Here is an 18,625-nt window from a genome sequence, read left to right on the forward strand (position 1 = left end):
ATTCTCTAATTCAGGAAACTTCGAGCCACACTAGATGAATATACTACTCGAGTGGGACAGCAAGCTATTGTCCTTTGTATCTCTCCCTCCAAACCCAACCCTGTCTTTAAAGTGTTCGGTGCAGCTCCTTTGGAGAATGTGGTAAGAAAACTGTGTGTGTTCTCAGATACCCTCTGCTTTCTGTGAGTTGTTGTTCGCATTCTTTTGATCCTTTGTCTAGCACAATAGTTATTTTATCTTCCCTTCATCCAGGGGTGGGAATTGAGACTGGTTTTCAAACTCCATAATGCCAGTCAAAGTAAAATGGGTCATTTCTGTTTCTCCTTTTCATAACAAGCTATTTTACCTCATCAGATGCAATGGAAAAAAATGATGTTGTATTCCTTAAGAAACCAATGCAAGATTTTATAGGAAAATTGCTGAAACAAAATGATATTTTCTCAAGATGTGAACTTCCTGAGGCAAACCTGGGAGCATTTTACTGATCACTGATATCTGAATTGATCTGAATTGATTATTTAAAATAATCCTTTTTATTTCTTCAAATAATTGATTTAATCCTTCAATGTTGAAATATAGTTGAATGTTTTGATTATATCCCTATCTATAGCTAACTTTATAAAAATAGTATTTCACTCTTGGATACTTTTACTATGTGAACTGTTCTTTCTTTGGATAAAGTAACTTTAAATCATTAAAGTTAAACATTAAATCATTAATAGAATAATGATCTGTCCAGAATTAAATTGCATTTTATTTTTACTAGAATAAAATTTCTGAGCTTAAAATGAATTTATTAGATTTTCTCCCATATTGAACATAGATATTTCAAGAGTTCAAAATTAATAATCAGTTGAGATTTTGTTTATTATATTTTTTTTCCCATACACAGATGTTGTGATCCTTTCTTAACATTTTTGAGTTTGTTTTGAGTTTTTCCTCAGATTCCTGAGTCCCTAGAATAGGATGCATATTAAGACCTTTCCTGAGAGGAGTGTGGTAGATGGCTTTCTAGTTCAAAATGATACCTGACTAACAAAGTAATGGAAGTGAGACCAGTTAATTCTGTTATAAACCAATATTATATTTATATTATTGTTAAAGATTTTATTTTAGATTGGAGCAGAAACAATCCAAATCAAAACCCAATTCTATTCAATTTATGTGACATACTTACAGTGACTCACAAATGTTTATAAAGTAGCTGCAAATGTTACCGTCAAGAAAATGAAAAGATAGTCTACAGAATGGGAAATAAAAAAATATTGGCAAAATATATCTGATACAAATTTGTATCCAGAATATATAAGGAACCCTTATAACTCAGCAGTGACAAGACAGTTACTCCAGGAATGCCCTGGTGTTCAGTGGAGAGGACTTTGTGCTTCTACTGCAGCAGGCATAGGTTCAGTCTCTGGTCAGGGAATGAAGACCCGGCAAGCCGCGCAGCATGGCCAAAAAAAGAAAAAGACGATTAACAGAATTTAAAATGGCAAAGAACCTGAATAAATATTTTTCTGAAGAAGATATAGAAATGACCTGCAAGCACATAAGCACTTGATAAATAACTGTTAATCGTTAGAGAAATGAAAATCAGAACTACAGAGATACTTCATGCCCGCTATGATGAATATAATTTAAAAGATGGACAATAATAAATGTTGATGGGGATGTGAAGAAATGGGAACCCCCATACATTGCAGTTAGAGATGTAAAATGATGCAGCTGATTTGAAAAACAGTTTGGTAATTTCTCAAAATAGCAAAAGAACAGTTACTATATGACCCAACAATTCTCTTCCTACATTTACCCAAAAGAGCTGAGAATAAAGCTTATACACATAGTGTTCATAGCAACAAAACTTACACATAAAAACCAATGCCCTATGTTTGTAGAAGCATTATTCATAATAGCCACAAAGTGGAAATAATCCATATGTTCATCCAGTGTAGTATTACTTAGCAATGAAAAGGAATAAAGTACTGATAAATGTTACAACATGGACGAACCTTGAAAGCATTGTGCTAAGTGGAAGAATCCATTCCTAAGAGGCCACGTATTGTATGATTTCACTTATGGGCAGTATCTGGAGTAGTCAAATCTCAAGAGACAGAATGTAGGTTAGTGGTTAGGGGGGGATGGAGGAATGGCAAGTGACAGCTAGTGGGTTTGAAGTTTCTTTCATGGGGGATTATGATGATGCTTATGTGACTCTGAAAATATTTAAAAGAGTAAATTATACACTTCAAATGGGTGAATTGTATGTTATGTATGATATGTATGGTGGGCTGAATAATGAATGGCCCCCAAAGATACACAGATACAAATCTTTATATGACATAAAGGATTTTGCAGGTGTGATTAAGTTAAAGATTTTTGAAATGGGGACATCACCTTGGATTATCCAGGTAGGCCCTAAATTAATCACAGTGTCTTTATGTAAGAGGGAGCCGAAAGGAGATTGATATAGAAGGTGGAGATGTGTCAGTGGAAGCAAGAGGTTGGGTGCAAGGAACGGGTTAGAAGCAAAGCAGTATGTGCTCAACAGCAGCTAGGCAGGATGAGAAAATGGTACCTCCCCTAGAGCTTCCAGAACAACCAGCCCTGCCAACAACTTGGGCCCATGAAACTAACAGAATGAATTTCTGTTGATAGAAGCGACCAAGTTTGTAATACTTTGTGGCAGCCATAGGAAGCTAATATGTATGGCATATTAATTATATTTCAATAAAGCTGTGAAAATTTTTTTTGTTTTTTATATTACTTTCATCTTTTTTTTTTTTAATATCGATGCATGACACTGGATGCTTGGGGCTGGTGAACTGGGATGTTAAAATTTTTAAAGCAAAACAATAAGCAAAGCAAATGTCAGACAAATCCCTACAAAAATAAATCATGGTTCACAGCATTAATATCAGACAAGGCCAAATTCTCAAGACAAATGTCTCAACTGAGGACCATAGGTCCTTTAGTATTGATAAGCAATATAAATTTATAATGAACCTTTTATGTCTCAACATTAAAGCAAAGAATATAGATCAAAAATTAGTAATGGGAGAAAAAAAAAATAGAAACCACAGTGGTAATAGGAGTCTTTAATATCTTTTCACTCAAGGAAGAAAAATATAAATAAGAATTTAGATATCTGAAGAATAGAATGTTAATATAAAAGGTAGATATATTAACATTGATACCATACTAAGGGAGAATATACCATATTTGAAAAATTACATGAATGGATTATAAGAATCGATTGTATGTTATTATTAGGTCCCAAAGTAAATCTTAATAAATTGTACAAGGTAGAAAATTACACAGGTTATATTTTTGATTAAAGAATAAAAAATTTAGAAGTTAATATAAGAAAGATTGACAGAAATTTTCAGCCACATGGAAATTTAAAAATACCTTTTACTGTAGTAGTTTTACAATGTTGTGTTAGTTTCTGCTATACAGCAAAGCCAATCACTTATATCTATACAAAAACACTTAAGAGAACAACTTAATTTGCAAACTATTTAAAAACAAATTTTAAATAGCCTTAAAAATTATGATCTAAACAGATGCTTAAAAAGATGTTTATTGCCTTGATTTTTTTTTCTATATATACAAGAAAGAAAGAAAAGAAACTTCATCTGAGAAAGATGTACAGTAAGTAAACATGTAGAAGGAATTAATGATTTTGTAAACAATTGTTATTCAAGATATGGTACTATGAAAAAGTTCTATGAAGAAATGGTACTATGAACAGTTCTATGAAGACCTACAAGACCTTCTAGAACTAACACCCCAAAAGATGTCCTTTTCATTATAGGGGACTGGAATGCAAAAGTAGGAAGTCAAGAAACACCTGGAGTAACGGGCAAATTTGGCCTTGGAGTACAGAATGAAGCAGGGCAAAGGCTAATAGAATTCTGCCAAGAGAATGCACTGGTCATAGCAGACACCCTCTTCCAACAACATAAGAGAAGACTCTACACATGGACATCACCAGACGGTCAACACTGAAATCAGACTGATTACATTCTTTGCAGCCAAAGATGGAGAAGCTCTATACAGTCAGCAAAAACAAGACCAGGAGCTGACTGTGGCTCAGAACATGAACTCCTTATTGCCAAATTTGGACTGAAATTGAAGAAAGTAGGGAAAACCGCTAGACCATTCAGGTATGACCTAAATCAAATCCCTTATGATTATACAGTGGAAGTGAGAAATAGATTTAAGGGACTAGATCTGATAGACAGAGTGCCTGATGAACTATGGATGGAGGTTCGTGACATTGTACAGGAGACAAGGGATCAAGACCATCCCCATGGAAAAGAAATGCATAAAAGCAAAATGCTGTCTGAGGAGGCCTTAAAAAAGCTGTGTAAAGAAGAGAAGCGAAAAGCAAAAGAGAAAAGGAAAGATATTCCCATTTGAATACAGAGTTCCAAAGAATAGCAAGAAGAGGTAAGAAAGCCTTCCTCAGCGATCAATGCAAAGAAATAGAGGAAAACAACAGAATGGGAAAGACTAGAGATCTGTTCAAGAAAATTAGAGATACCAAGGGAACATTTCATGCAAAGATGGGCTCGATAAAGGACAGAAATGGTATAGACCTAACAGAAGCAGAAGATATTAAGAAGAGGTGGCAACAATACTCAGAAGAACAGTACAAAAAAGAGCTTCATGACCCAGACAATCACGATGGTGTGACTACTCACCTAGAGCCAGACATCCTGGAATGTGAATTCAAATGGGCATTAGAAAGCATCACTACGAACAAAGCTAGTGGAGGTGATGGAATTCCAGTTGAGCTATTTCAAATCCTGAAAGATGATGCTGTGAAAGGGCTGCAATCAGTATGCCAGCAAATTTGGAAAACTCAGCAGTGGCCACAGGACTGGAAAAGGTCAGTTTTCATTCCAATCCCAAAGAAAGGCAATGCCAAAAAACTACCACACAATTGCACTCATCTCACACGCTAGTAAAATGATGCTTAAAATTCTCCAAGCCAGGCTTCAGCAGTACGTGAATTGTGAACTTCCAGATGTTCAGGCTGGTTTTAGAAAAGGCAGAAGAACCAGAGATCAAATTGCCAACATCCACTGGATCATGGAAAAAACAAGAGAGTTCCAGAAAAACATCTATTTCTGCTTTATTGACTATGCCAAAGCCTTTGACTGTGTGGATCACAAGAAACTGTGGAAAATTCTGAAAGAGATGGGAATACCAGACCACCTGACCTGCCTCTTGAGAAACCTGTATGCAGGTCAGGAAGCAACACTTAGAACTGGACATGGAACAACAGACTGGTTCCAAACAGGAAAAGGAGGACGTCAAGGCTGTATGTTGTCACCCTGCTTATTTAACTTATATGCAGAGTATATCATGAGAAATGCTGGACTGGAGGATGCACAGGCTGGAATCAAGATTGCTGGGAGAAATATCAATAACCTCAGATATGCAGATGATACCACCCTTATGGCAGAAAGTGAAGAACTAAAAGAGCCTCTTGATGAACGTGAAAGAGGAGATTGAAAAAGTTGGCTTAGAGCTCAACATTCAGAAAACGAAGATCATGGCATCTGGTCCCATCGCTTCATGGCAAATAGATGGGGAAACAGTGGAAAAACAGTGTCAGACTTTATTTTTTTGGGCTCCAAAATCACTGCAGATGATGATTGCAGCCATGACATTAAAAGATGCTTACTCCTTGGAAGGAAAGTTATGACCAACCTAGACAGCCTATTGAAAAGCAGGCATTACTTTGTCAACAAAGGTCCATCTAGTCAAGGCTACAGTTTTTCCAGTGGTCACGTATGGATGTGAGAGTTGGACTATAAAGAAAGCTGAGCGCCAAAGAATTGATGCTTTTGAACTGTGGTGTTAGAGAAGACTCTTGAGAGTCCCTTGGACTGAAAGGAGATCCAACTGGTCCATCCTAAAGGAGATCAGTCCTTAGTGTTCATTGGAAGGACTGATGCTGAAACTGAAACTCAAATACTTTGGCCACCTGATGCGAAGAGCTGACTCATTTGAAAAGACCCTGATGCAGGGAAAGATTGAGGGCAGGAGGAGAAGGGGACGACAGAGGATGAGATGGTTGGATGGCATCACCGACTCAATGGGCATGGGTTTTGGTGGACTCCAGTCCAGGATTATAACATTGTTATAACTTCTGGGTAAACCTCATATTCTCTTACCTTTTTTTCTATGATGATGGCCTGAGCCCTGAAAGCAAGTTAATTTTCTATCCCATCTTGTTACATTTTTATAACTCCATGGCTTCCTTTATTATTCCTAAAGTATCCTCATCCCCGCTGGTGTATTTCTGGTAAGTAAGTGAACCCATTATTGGTGGTGGTAGAATCCAGTGAACTCTCTACATTCTATAGAAGAATGTATACATGTGCAGCTTGCTACTGTTCTGTTTTTTTGAGAGACTTTCACTGATAGTGGAAAGAATGGAGTCAGAGCAGCAGTATCTGGCTCAGACATGGCCTTGGCAGAGTTACAGAGGCCTCACGGTTTTAAAGGTTACCTCTGTCACCAGGGAGTCCCCGACAGAGAGGAAGAGCACTTGACCTGTGGTGCGCGCTCTGGCCCCAGGCCTTACTGATAGTGGCGCCTGTGACACCCAGTATACACTTCTTGTTGTTTTTCTCTGATGCCTCTTGTACAGTTGATCTCCTGTTTGGCAGTCTAGCTTTGTAGGAAAACAGCGGGCATAGCAAAGTTTCAAAGAGGGTGCTTAGAGTTTTAGAGACATAAATCCTCAGTGATCTTGGAAATGATTTTGGTAATTAACTGCCACAGCTGGGTTTTATCAGATGGCCTGGGAAATGCAGAATATGAATACCATTCCTGTTAGATCTGAAACAGGTAATGGGGCCAGCATTACTGAGAAAATGTGATTTTTAACTGAGGAGCTGTATTTCTAGAAAACTCTTTCCTCTGGCTTCTTTATCCCATTGTTACCTGTAATTTCATCATCTTTTCATTTAATTCTGTACGATGTGATGTCTTTGGGGCCAGCGGGTATTTTTATCCACTAGTTGTAGACATGTTTGTTCTTAGGGCTCTGCAGTGGTTGAGGGAGTCCAGCCCCACCCACTCCCTGGTTGCTTGGCACCAACCCTCCCTGGTTGTTGGGCATTTTGTTTACTTCTGCCCTTAATTCCCTGCAGGTGCGTAAGTACAAGAGCATGATCCTGGAAGACCTGGAGTCCGCCCTGGCAGAGCACGCCCCTGCGCCACAGGAGGTTAACTCAGAGCTGCCGCCTCTCACTATCGATGGAATTCCAGTCTCTGTAGACAAAATGACCCAGGTAAGGGGCGGGGAGTGAGGAGGAGAAACAGGTGGCACAGGTGTGGGCGGGCCTCACATCGCTTTGTTTAGTTTTGTCCTCAGTGATCCACCATCAGAGTAAGATGCAGGCTGGGGTCTGATAGTAGCAGCCCTGGGAAGGAAATGTAGGCCAGAAGAATGCCCCCAGCCGAGGGCATGGATGTGGTCTCCTCCTGTTGGCAGTTTTTTCCTTTCAGTTGGGCCTTCGGGTTACCTTCAGCTGGAATTGGTTTGGACAGGAGACTGTCAGAACTTTGATGAATCACAATCAAATGGGGCAAGAGACCTGCAGTCTCTCTTGGGCTGAGCTGTTCCTCTTTCCATATAAATTCTGAATTCCACCACACTGATGCCACAGGGGCCTCCCTTCTCCAGGGAATAAGAATGGAAAACTCAGAAGGACACCCTCCTGGGTCATTGCTTCCCTTCTCTCCCTTTGAGAGGGAAAGTCAAAATGTGCTAATCCTGGTAAATCATAACCTCAAGGGTTTTGCTGAGACTGTTCCTTTTGTTTTTTTAGCTCTAAAAGTGATAGCTTGATCAAGAACAAATGCCTTTTTTTATAACATATCTTCCTACCTTTTTTCTTTTTGAATACTTATAGCTTTAAATCCAGTTGTGAGTTTTCTTTTCTTATCTTTGTTTTTTTTTTTTTGGCGTGGCACATGGCATGCAGGATCTCAGTTCCCTGACCAGGTATTGAACCTGCATCCCTTGCAGTGGAAGCACAGGCTCTCAATCACTGGACTGCCAGCAAAGTCCCTTCTTTCTTTATCTTGTTCAGACTTCAGCAGCATTTATCATACTCCTTCCTTCTCGGAACTTTCTTCTTTCAGTTTCTGTACCCCACAGCGTCCTGAATATCCTCCTGCCATTCTGCGTACTCCCTCTCAGCTCTTCTGCTAGCTCCGCTTCCTCTTCTCACTTGACCAGTATTGTTGTGTCCCAGGGCTCTATCTGTAGTTTTTCCCCAAGTAATCTCATCCTGTCAGGTGGGCTTTATATCCCATCTGTATGCAGTCTATACCCCAGCTTGTATCACTAGTAGATTTTCAGTACTAGACAGGCCCAAAACAGAACTTTGATTGCCTCCACTCCCCACTCCAAATCTGCTTCTCCCCTAGTACCCTCGCATCAGCTAACGGCTGCACAGTCCATCTGGTTGCTCAAGTCGCTGCATAGGAGTAATCCTTGGTTTCCTGTTTCGCCCTCACTACTCACCAACCACATTTAGTTTTTCAGCAAGTCATGTCATTTCACCTCTGAACGTACTCTGAATCTGACCATTCGTCTTGGTCCGCTTCGCCACCCTTGCCCAAACCTTTAGCTTCTTGCATGGACTCTTTCAATTGGTCAGTTCTGTTGATCTCCTTTCTGTTGCAGTCCATGCTCTACAGAGCCACCAGAAATTGTTTGAAAAACTTAAATCAAGTAATATCACTCTTGTGTCAGCCCTTTAATGGCTTTCCACTATTCCTAGAATTAAATTCAGACACTGCCAAGGTCTCTGAGGCCCTATATAACCAGGCCTCTACCTCATTTCTCATTCTCTGCCTTAGTCACTGTGTTCTGGCCATGCTCATCCTCCTCCTTTCTGTCAAACACCCCAAACTCTTTCTTTCACTTCTGCTGTGTCCCCTGCCTGAAACATTATTCTCCCAGACTGTTGCATGATTGACCTTACCTTATTCAAAGTCTAGCTTAAATATCACCTCCTGAGACAAGCCTTTCTTGATTATCCCATCTAATGAAGCTCTCTCTTCACCACCAAGTCGCAGACTAATACAGCCCCATTTTACTGTCTTTGCAAGACTTATCACTACCTGAAACTGTCTTATTTGTTTAATTTATACTTGTGTATGATCTGTTTCTTCAGCTAGAATTGAGAGCAAGGGCTTAGTTTCTTTCCATTCTTCGCCATGGTCCAGTATAGCTACCTGGCATCAGATAATATCTGTATTCTAAATACAGTTGACACTGTGTATCCATGATTTCTGCATCTGTGGATTCAACTGGGAAAAAATTGCAGAAAGTTCCAAAAAGCAAAATTTGAATTTGCAGCACTGGTACCTATTTACACTAGGTATTAGTATAGGTATTACAGGTAATATAGAGACAGTTCAAAGTGTACAGCAGGATGTGTGTAGGTTATGTGCAGATCCTATGCCAGTTTATGTAAGGGACTGGAGCATCCTCTAATTTTGGCTACCTGTGGTGGGCTTCTGCAACCAATGCCCCAAAGATACCAAGGGGCTGCTATAGTAATAGTATCTGTTCGGTAGATGACCTGAAGGTCAGAACACGAATGAGTCCAGTATCATGGGTAACTGGTTCGCGAGGCTCCCGAGGAGGCATTCATGCAGTGCAGACATTAATGCTGCAGCTCAAGGGGTGGCGCCGTTTTTTTTAGTTGCTAGTCTAAACTAGCAACTTGGTCTGAAGTAATGCAGTATTTTATAAATATAAAGCTAAATTGTAATCTTTTGATTGTTGGAATCCTACATCTTTCTGTGGATACTTGAAGCATCTCTAGATAATGGTTCAAAAAGGAAAACATTACCCAAACTTTTTTCCTGTCACTTCATACCTGCTATTATTAATACATTGGGCTATTCTGACTGGTTAAAGAAAACATAAGGTGAATTTTACCTGATTAATGTAAAGAATCTACTCTATCTCAGATTTAAAGTACATTTAAAGCTGACTAAGCTTCTGATTAAGAGGCTTAATTAATCAGAAGTAAGGAGTAATCATTAAGAAGAAGGAATGTACCATGTTTAAGAAACTCTTCTCCTGCCATGGGAGTGTTTTGCTTCTTTGTCACATTTGGTGTGTTTAGTGGAAATAATCTGAGATTTTTATTATATTAAATCATGGCTACTGATAATTAGGAAAGTTTGCTGATGATCATAGAAGTCAGAGCAGACAGTTTAATTATCATGTTGGGGGTAAAACATTTGAAACTATTTTTTCATTTTTGTGAAATATGTACTCAGGAGAGCTTGGTGCAGTGGTGCATCCAAGGGAAGCTGGTACCAAGTCATGAGTCAGTTTCAGAGGTGCTTGGTTGGAAGCTACATCTTCTTTATGGTTGTACATTCCCTCCCTACCCTTCTCACCACAGATGACAAGTGAAAAATAACACATGGCAAACAAAACGGATGGTGAGGAGGAGTGAGCAGAATGATGAAAAACCCAGCTCCCAGCTGAATGGAAATTTCTGAATATTCCAATCCTGGGGGTGCCCCTATTGATCCTAAAACTATTAAGGGTAGTAAAAGCAGAGTTTAGTTTCAAACCAAACCTAGATAGGCAAGGTAATGGGAATATAAAGCATCAGCAATAGAATATACATTGGTAAAATTTTTCCAGAGAGCAGGTTGGCAAAATTTTCAATATGCGTGTCATGCCTTCCAAGTAAGCAAAGATATATGCTCATGGCATTGTTTACAAAACGAAAATCTGAGAATAATGTGACTGAATAAATTAGAGTAGTGGTGTTTACCTGGAAAGAAGAGCAGCTTAGCCCAGAAGAGACTAGAGGTGAATATGCAGTGAAATATTAGATACTAGAAATGATGATTATTTCTCTATCACAGTAGAATAATACTCTGGTATATTAAATTAAAAACTGATGATAAAATAGCATTTCTTTTATATATATATATATATATATATATATAATTTGAGGAGTTTAGGACTTTATTTCTGTTTATTTGTTTCTACTAGAAGGCCTAGATTTTTCCATTCAGGGAATACAGAATTAATTGATCTCATTTGTTTAAAACATACACACAAAACTTGCACGTGTGTGTGTCAAATTTTAAAGGTGTATACACCAATATTAACAGTGATTATCACTGTGTGGTGGCATTATGGGTGATTTTCATTGTCTTTGTCTAATAAGCGTGAATTACTTGTGTAACCATAGAAACCCAAAATTGAATTTTTTAAAGTGCAGGTTTTATGATGTTTCTGCTTTGTCCAACGATTTTTTTTTTTAGTGTTCTGGTGAAGATGTCAACTGTTTTTCGTGTTTTTTTTTTTAATTCTCTCCTGTAGCTACTGTGTGTTGGAAGGCACAATACTAATTCTTTATAGGAGTATCTCATTTAATCCTTGCTGTCCAGTGTGAGAGTGTTTATGTATGTATATAATTTCTATTTTATAATCAAGGAAGAACAGCTCAAATATGATCTGTAACCATAAAGGACAAAGTGGATACCAATTTTGGATACCAAATTAAGTTTAAGTGTATACCAGTTCTAGAGACCATGATTTCCTTGAAGTGATAAAATTCCAGATTTGTAAAAGTGCAGTAGAATAGAGACGGACTTGGGTTAACCAGACAGCTCAACTAATCATCTTCTCTGCACTGAGTGCTATGGAGATGACTACTTTAGAAATATAATTCGATATACAACCAAAAATGAGTTCTGAATCATCCAAAGAGAGTAAATTGAATTCAGTATTGTTTCAATGTTATATATTCCTTTATTTTGATTCTTTAAAAATTAGAAAGTTAGCATAGTTAGTTAAAGTCAGAAGATTAGTCTTTAAGTCCCAGCTCTACTGCACAGTAGCCCTGGTTCCTAGTTTCATCTAATGAAAGTGAGAAAACATATGCATTCCATCCTTAGGGAACTGGAGGTAGAAAAAATGAGATGTTATATTGAAAAGTACTTTGGAAACTAAGGAATCACACAAAGTATTACTACTAATTAGAAATGCTAGATATATATGTTACCTATATTGAATAACCTAACATAACATTTCTCACTCATTTATCACTTAGAGAAACTTAATGAACCTAGAATTTTGATTTTGCTCAGCAGTGAAGTACAACAGTACAGTTCACAGGGTATTAAAGAATTGAGGCAGAAAGAGAGGAAACAACTTAGGGACTGAAGCAAGCTAGTGACAAATGAATAGAACTTAGACTGGAGTCCATACTGCCAGTGCTTGCTTCTCCCTCTCTGTCTCTCCCCCGACTCCTGTCACTGTCTGTCTCTCTGTTTTTGTGTAAAACTATATTGTGATCACCACTCAGATTGAGCATTTCAGGTCATCTACACTGAACAGTTACTGTTACAAAACAATTTCTTGATTTTCTCTGACAGTCATCAAAATTGCCTTCTACAACAGATTGAAATTAAGATACTAATAACATAGTATCTTAAATTCTGTGTGAACTGAATGCCCTGATTCTTTTAGGAATTAGCTTATTAGTTTTGGTTTTTGTTGTGTTTTGCTTATCTTTGGTAAACGTATAATTCTATATGAACAAATAGATTGTTTACCTGAAAAGCTTCTGTTTTTACTGTTATAAATCTATCTTGATTCTGATATTTTTGTGTTTATCCAGCAAAAACCACACAGCTCTGTAGTATTTTTAGTGAAAAAATGAAAACGTGAATTTCTAGACTCCTTTAAGAACAGTAGCTAGACTTTATCCCATTTCTGTCTGCCTCTTTGCATAAGAATTGAAGGAGGTTGAGAAAAGGCTTAGGAGAAGAAATCATTAATTTAATATAGATTCTCTAATTAAACCTCTAATTAAATCATCTTTTTCAGAGGTTTTGAAAGCCAGTTTAGCAAAATTTTCTAGGATACTTCAGACCAGAGACCAGAGGACGGCCTAATTGTGCTTTTCAAACTTCAGTGTACAAAGAGATCACCTGAGAGTCTTGTTTGTTTAAATGTGGATTATGAATCAGGGCTGGAGTGGGACCTGCGATTCTGCTTTCTACCTTCTAGGTGATGCCAGTGCTGCTGGCTCTCAGACTGTACTTTGAGTTTAAGGACTTAAATCATTTCTTGTAGAGTCTTTAAGTAATAATTACGATTTTGCTGGTAGAAAATCAGTTATGTTCTTTACCACATTAGAGTTCTGTAGGAGTCTTCTTGTTCTTGGGAGGTTGTTAATCTTTTTGGAATTTGTGCTAGAAAATATCTAGGCAAAGAATTATAGAATAAATACCTCTGGAGAGAACAGGCTGGAATTATTGGTTAAAATCCACTCCTTCTCACCTCTCCCTTTCTTCTCCTTCCTTGAACTTACTGCCCTCCCCTTACTCTCACTGGGGCAGTCTTTGTTGCTTTAATATCCCCTTGGAGTAATGATGCAACAGGATAGTAATTCTTCACCAGTTTTCAGGGGAATCTTCAGAAACATTCAGCACCATGTGGCTACTTCTTTGAAAGAAATTATTCACAGGGATTAATAGGTTTTACTCAGAAAACATTCATCAGTTATCAGGTTAGGTTTTTTTGAGTATTATTTTGCTTTGTTTTAAAAAAGCATATATTTTCCCTTTTCTCCTCAAAGCCTAGGAAATTATGCTATGTGAAATATGCCAAACACGAAGGACAAATATTGTGTGATTCCACTTACATGAGGTATCTAGAATGGGCAAATACATAAAGATGGAAAGTAGAATAGAGGTTACCAGGGTTTGGGGGAATAGAAATGGGGAATTATTGTTTAATGGATAGAGAGTTTCTGTTTCATGGTGAATGGGCTCTGGAAATAGTGGTGATGATTGCACAACATTGCAAATGTACTTAGTGCCACTAAACTGTATATTTTTAAATGATAAATCTCATGTATATTTTACTACAATTAAAAAAAATTTTAAATAAGAAGGGTTGGATAAGAAGTAATTAGTTCAGTGGTCCTCAAACTTGGCTGCACAGTAGAACCACCAGGGGAACTTAAAATCCTAGTGCCCAGGTCATGCTCTAGACCAATTAGACCAGAATGTTTGGGGATGAGATTTAGGCTTCTGCAGTGTTTAAACTCCCCAGACAGTTCCATTGTGCAATGAACTTTGAGAACCACCATTACGGATCACAGGTCCTAACTGCTTCTCCTACTGTCATGTCAGAGTCTGTGTGCAGAGCAGGCTTTTCTTACTGTCTAAAATGATCAAAAAGTACCGATGTGTCTGATGCCATTCCACATCTTGTATATGTTAGGTAGGCAGGATGCGATCAAGAGAAAAGAAAAATAACAAAAACATTGGCTGTGTTCTTAAATAGAGCACAGCCTGTTTTGAGTAGAGTAAAATAATTCAGGGTATATTCAGGAATACTAAGGGAAGGGAACATGCATTTATATTCCATATTCAGGACAGAACTAGATTAGAGAAAAATAATTGTGTACTGTATGGCAAAGAATATCTAGAACAGATGACTATTTCTTTCAAATTAGTGAAAAGATAATTAGAAAAATAAAGTCTTATGAATTGTAAAGAAAAACAATCAATACACATGTAAGTCTCAGCCTCACTAGTAATGATAATTAAAATAAATCATTTCTCCCATATCCAATGAGCCAAAATAAAAAAGAATAATTAAAAAATGTGAAGGCAGCTCAGGAGGCTACATGTGAACACCCCGTGCACCCCACACTCTTGAGGCAGCTGGCAGGCAAGAGCCAGGACCTGTCTCGGCCCAGCGGCTTTGGACAGTGCACAGGTGCTGGAGCTATGCTCTTCTTCCCTTTTGGAAGCAAAACAAAGGAAAAATGTGAAAAGTGAAGGGAGGTTTTGAAATAATGGGTTTTGTTCTGCCCATTTGGTGGGAATAAGATTGACAAAATCTTTTAGGAATATAGTTATGCAGTATCTGTGAAAATGTTAAATGCATATACCCTTTAACCAGCAATTCTTTTCTGCTAGAGAAATACTCACAGGTGTGCTCAAAGAAGCATGTCCAAGCACTGTGTTAGTGTTATTCGCTCAGTTGTGTCCGACTCTTTGCAACTCCATGGACTGCGGCCCACCAGGCTCCTCTGTCCATGAGATTTTCCAGGCAAGGATACTGGAATGGGTTGCCATTTCCTTCTCCAGGGGATCTTCCCGACCCAGGGATCGAACCTGGGTCTCCTGCACTGCAGGCAGATTCTTTACCAACTGAGCTACAACCTAAATGGTTATCAGTAGGAGAATGGTTAAATAAATTGGAAAAATCTGTCCTGTGGATACTAGGAAACTACTTTTTTTTTTTAAATGAGATTATTCTAGTTGTACCGCCACGAGCAGATCTCTATGCCAAAATGTTCAGTAGAAAAAGTGAATTATACTAAAATATGTAAATATGTGTGTTTTTTCCATCACATAAAACTGTGCCTTTCCAGCATATATCTGTGCAAATGCATAGAATTTGACCTATAAGAAAGGATGTTCATCAAATTAATATCTCTGGACAGGTAACTAGATTAGGGAAGGATGGATCAAAAAGGGTTTTGACCTTATCTGTGTTATTTAGATTTAGATACAGAAGAGCACAGTTAGGATAAGGTAGCAGAAACTGACCAGTCTGAGACTCCTTCAGAGAGAAGGTAGAATTTTAAGAACGTTTTGATTAATGGGAGAGAGACAGTGTAATGGATTGATGTTGTATGGAGACAGAGGCAGAAGTGTTGGCTTGAGAGAGGAACGTCTTCATTGGCTGTCCCTTGAATTCTGCGATTTTATCTTTCCTTCCAAACTTGTTCTTCCTGTGTTTCCGTGAAAGTGTGTTTTATGGGAAAATGAGATTAAGAGAAACCAGTGTTTCTGCTGGCCCTCCTGGGGAATGTGGGGACATAGGATTGGTGTTTCTAGTAAGGAAAGTCACTTTCATTACCTCTATGAACAGAGGTTAGGGATACAAATAATTCCCGATAATGAGCAAAAAAATAATTTTGTTTTTATTTTCTAATGCCCTTTAAATATCCATCTGAGTATGATAGGGACTATCAACTGGAAGTTCATAATTTTAAATTAAAATAATGAAGCCACACTCTGAAAGTTCTTCGGTTTTCCTTCTCTGCTCTGTTGCTGTTTTCCTGTGGGATGTAGAAAACATTGTCTTTTAATGTGGCTTGATTTTAGCTGTTATGTCTTTAAATATGTTGCATATTCTCCAAACTCTTCAGTAGATATGGGGTTGGCAAACATTTTATTTTGAAAGGCCTTTTCTTGGTAACTGAACCTAAGTGGACACCTGAAGCCTCAAAATTCCTCATCTCGATTACATGCAGAGCGAAGAGAGAGGGAATGAGAAGAGTAGTTGGGAATATATAAGGGTAATGTATTGTTGGACCACAAAGAAGTGTCTGAATTTACAAGTGGAAAATTTACAGCATAATAAGAAGTATTGTTTCATTTTGGCCAGATTAAAACTTTAAGAGTTAGAAAAATCTTCTTTTTAAAAACTATCTGTGGTTTCTATATAATCTTTATTTTTGATTGCCACTGGCACGATGTAACATATTTTTTCTTTGCTGAATGTGCCCTGGAAGGAGTGGTGTTTTCTATTCTCTGCTGATTTGAGGTGGGCTTACTAACCAAGCTGGACACTCGAAGCCGGTCTTGAGCCTTAAATTAGAATGAGAGGTCAGAAAAGCTTGTTGCAGCCCAATTAAAGGACAGCCAGAGAGGATAGGCTTTACCTTTGCTCATCCTGTTGATTGTCTCCCCTGCGGATTAAAGACAAACCTTCCTTAACAAGCACATTGAGTAGCTTGGGTTTCCAAAACTCTCCAGGACCAGTAATTAATCCAACTGGTAATGAGAGCACAGTGTTGAGTTCTGGAAAGAAATCATTTAACTCTTTCTTTACTAGATAGCTCATTTCCCTTTATTAATATCCCTTTGCAAACACTCGTTATTTGGAACAGTATAAAAATAGTGTAGTGGAAAATTGCCTTTATCACGTTATCTCTGTGCACTTAAATGCAGAAATTGTCCTTCATCCCTAAACTGTACGTACTTGAAAAGTTAACTTTTCTGGTAGGAAGTGCTTTTTGCTTTTTATTTTGATATAGAGGCAAATTTTGTACAGTTGATAGTACTTTAAAAAGTTAAGATCGGACTCTGTATTGAAATTTGTTAATTTCACTCTGGGTCCATTTTTTAACTTAATGGGATTTTTTTTTTTTTTTTTGTCTGTGGAAGTCACCTTTCCTTTGTGCCGCTTCTGTTTCTGCTGCCTCTCATTAGCCTCTACTGTCTTCTTCCTAGGGCTTTGAAATATCTCCCATCTAGAAATTCTAGCAAATCTTTTCAGACCTTTACGAAAACTTTCATTTTTTTTTTTGTTAATTTAGAGATATTTGGCCTTCTTGTTTCATTATCTCTTCATTCTATGGATATAAAGAACTCTCCTCTTGAAGACTGTTAATAGAATAAAAGAAAGGGGAGACGTAAAAATCTGTGATACGAGTTTATTTTTTTACGCATCTGAGAAAGCTATTGTTTCTTTATATGAAGAAATGTAAATATTGTGAGGATTGAACCTTTTCCTTCTCTATATAACTGAGGCTAGAGAAAGACACACTCCCAGGAAGCCAGGATAAAGGGAAAAATGACTTTGAGATGCACTTTCTTAAAATAACTGAAGAAGTGACCTCATGAGCCAGCTGATAGCCTGGGTCTGCAAATGGATACATTTCTATTAGCCTGCTGCTTGATGCCACAGAGCCAAATATATAACAGAGTGTATTATATCATATCCTGCAGGCAGGAGACTGTCTGGGAGACAAGGGGGACTTAAAAAGAGAGGTGAAATAGCAGGCTTGGGACACGAATTAGCAATGTAAATACTGTCAACCAAAACTTTTTATTAGGTGAACATTACCGATTTGGGTTTGTGATTCCATATTATCTGCTAATTTCTATCATCTTTCAATTAAATAATATTTAAATGAGAAAGCTTGATGTTTAAGTAGGTTCTTCAATACAGGGTTGCTATACTCATTTTCTCATTAATACTTAAGTATTCCCATTTCTGTTTTTTTTCTTTCTCTGCAAGCTATAAGTCCATGTCCTTGGGTCTGACTCATGCTAAAATTGTTCTCATTTTGGTCATAAGAGGCAATATAAGTGTGTCCTTAGATAGATGTTGCTTATGTCTGGAGTACTATAGACCATCAGGTTCAGAAGAAAGCAGTAGGTCTGAGGGGGAAGACTATAACTTGATAAACTGATTCTCTTGCCAAAAATCAGTTAGCAATTAAGAATATTCACAAAGTAGCCTCCCCTTCTCCCACAGCATACACACACATTGTGGTAACCATGCCAGAAGACAAAGAATGGTAGTTGTCTCTGTGGTTTAACATCTGTTTGGTCTGGATTTGATTTGTAAAATAATCTGGATTAAATCTATAATATGTTTAAGGTCAACACATGTGCCATTATGTTACTATATGTCAGACTCACAGACATTGGACTACCTTACTAAAAACTTTGTAGAAGAGTTTTAGAGTTATTTTCCCTTTCTATTAAGTAAATCCCATTTATTTTC

At 37.7% G+C, this 18,625-nt stretch overlaps 1 protein-coding gene across 4 annotated transcripts in view; it reads left to right on the forward strand.

The window, feature by feature from the left end:
• Positions 1-18,625, forward strand: part of NRF1 (nuclear respiratory factor 1) — a 117,734-nt gene that overhangs the window by 57,797 nt on the left and 41,312 nt on the right. For all 4 annotated transcript variants that reach the window (XM_068972828.1, XM_068972827.1, XM_068972826.1 and 1 more), the window contains 2 exons: positions 15-141; positions 7,173-7,313. In XM_068972828.1, the coding sequence (XP_068828929.1) occupies positions 15-141; positions 7,173-7,313 (268 nt within the window). The remainder of the gene's footprint in view (positions 1-14; positions 142-7,172; positions 7,314-18,625) is intronic.

This window comes from Capricornis sumatraensis, chromosome 5, assembly GCF_032405125.1.
Source record: "Capricornis sumatraensis isolate serow.1 chromosome 5, serow.2, whole genome shotgun sequence".
NCBI lineage: Eukaryota > Metazoa > Chordata > Mammalia > Artiodactyla > Bovidae > Capricornis > Capricornis sumatraensis.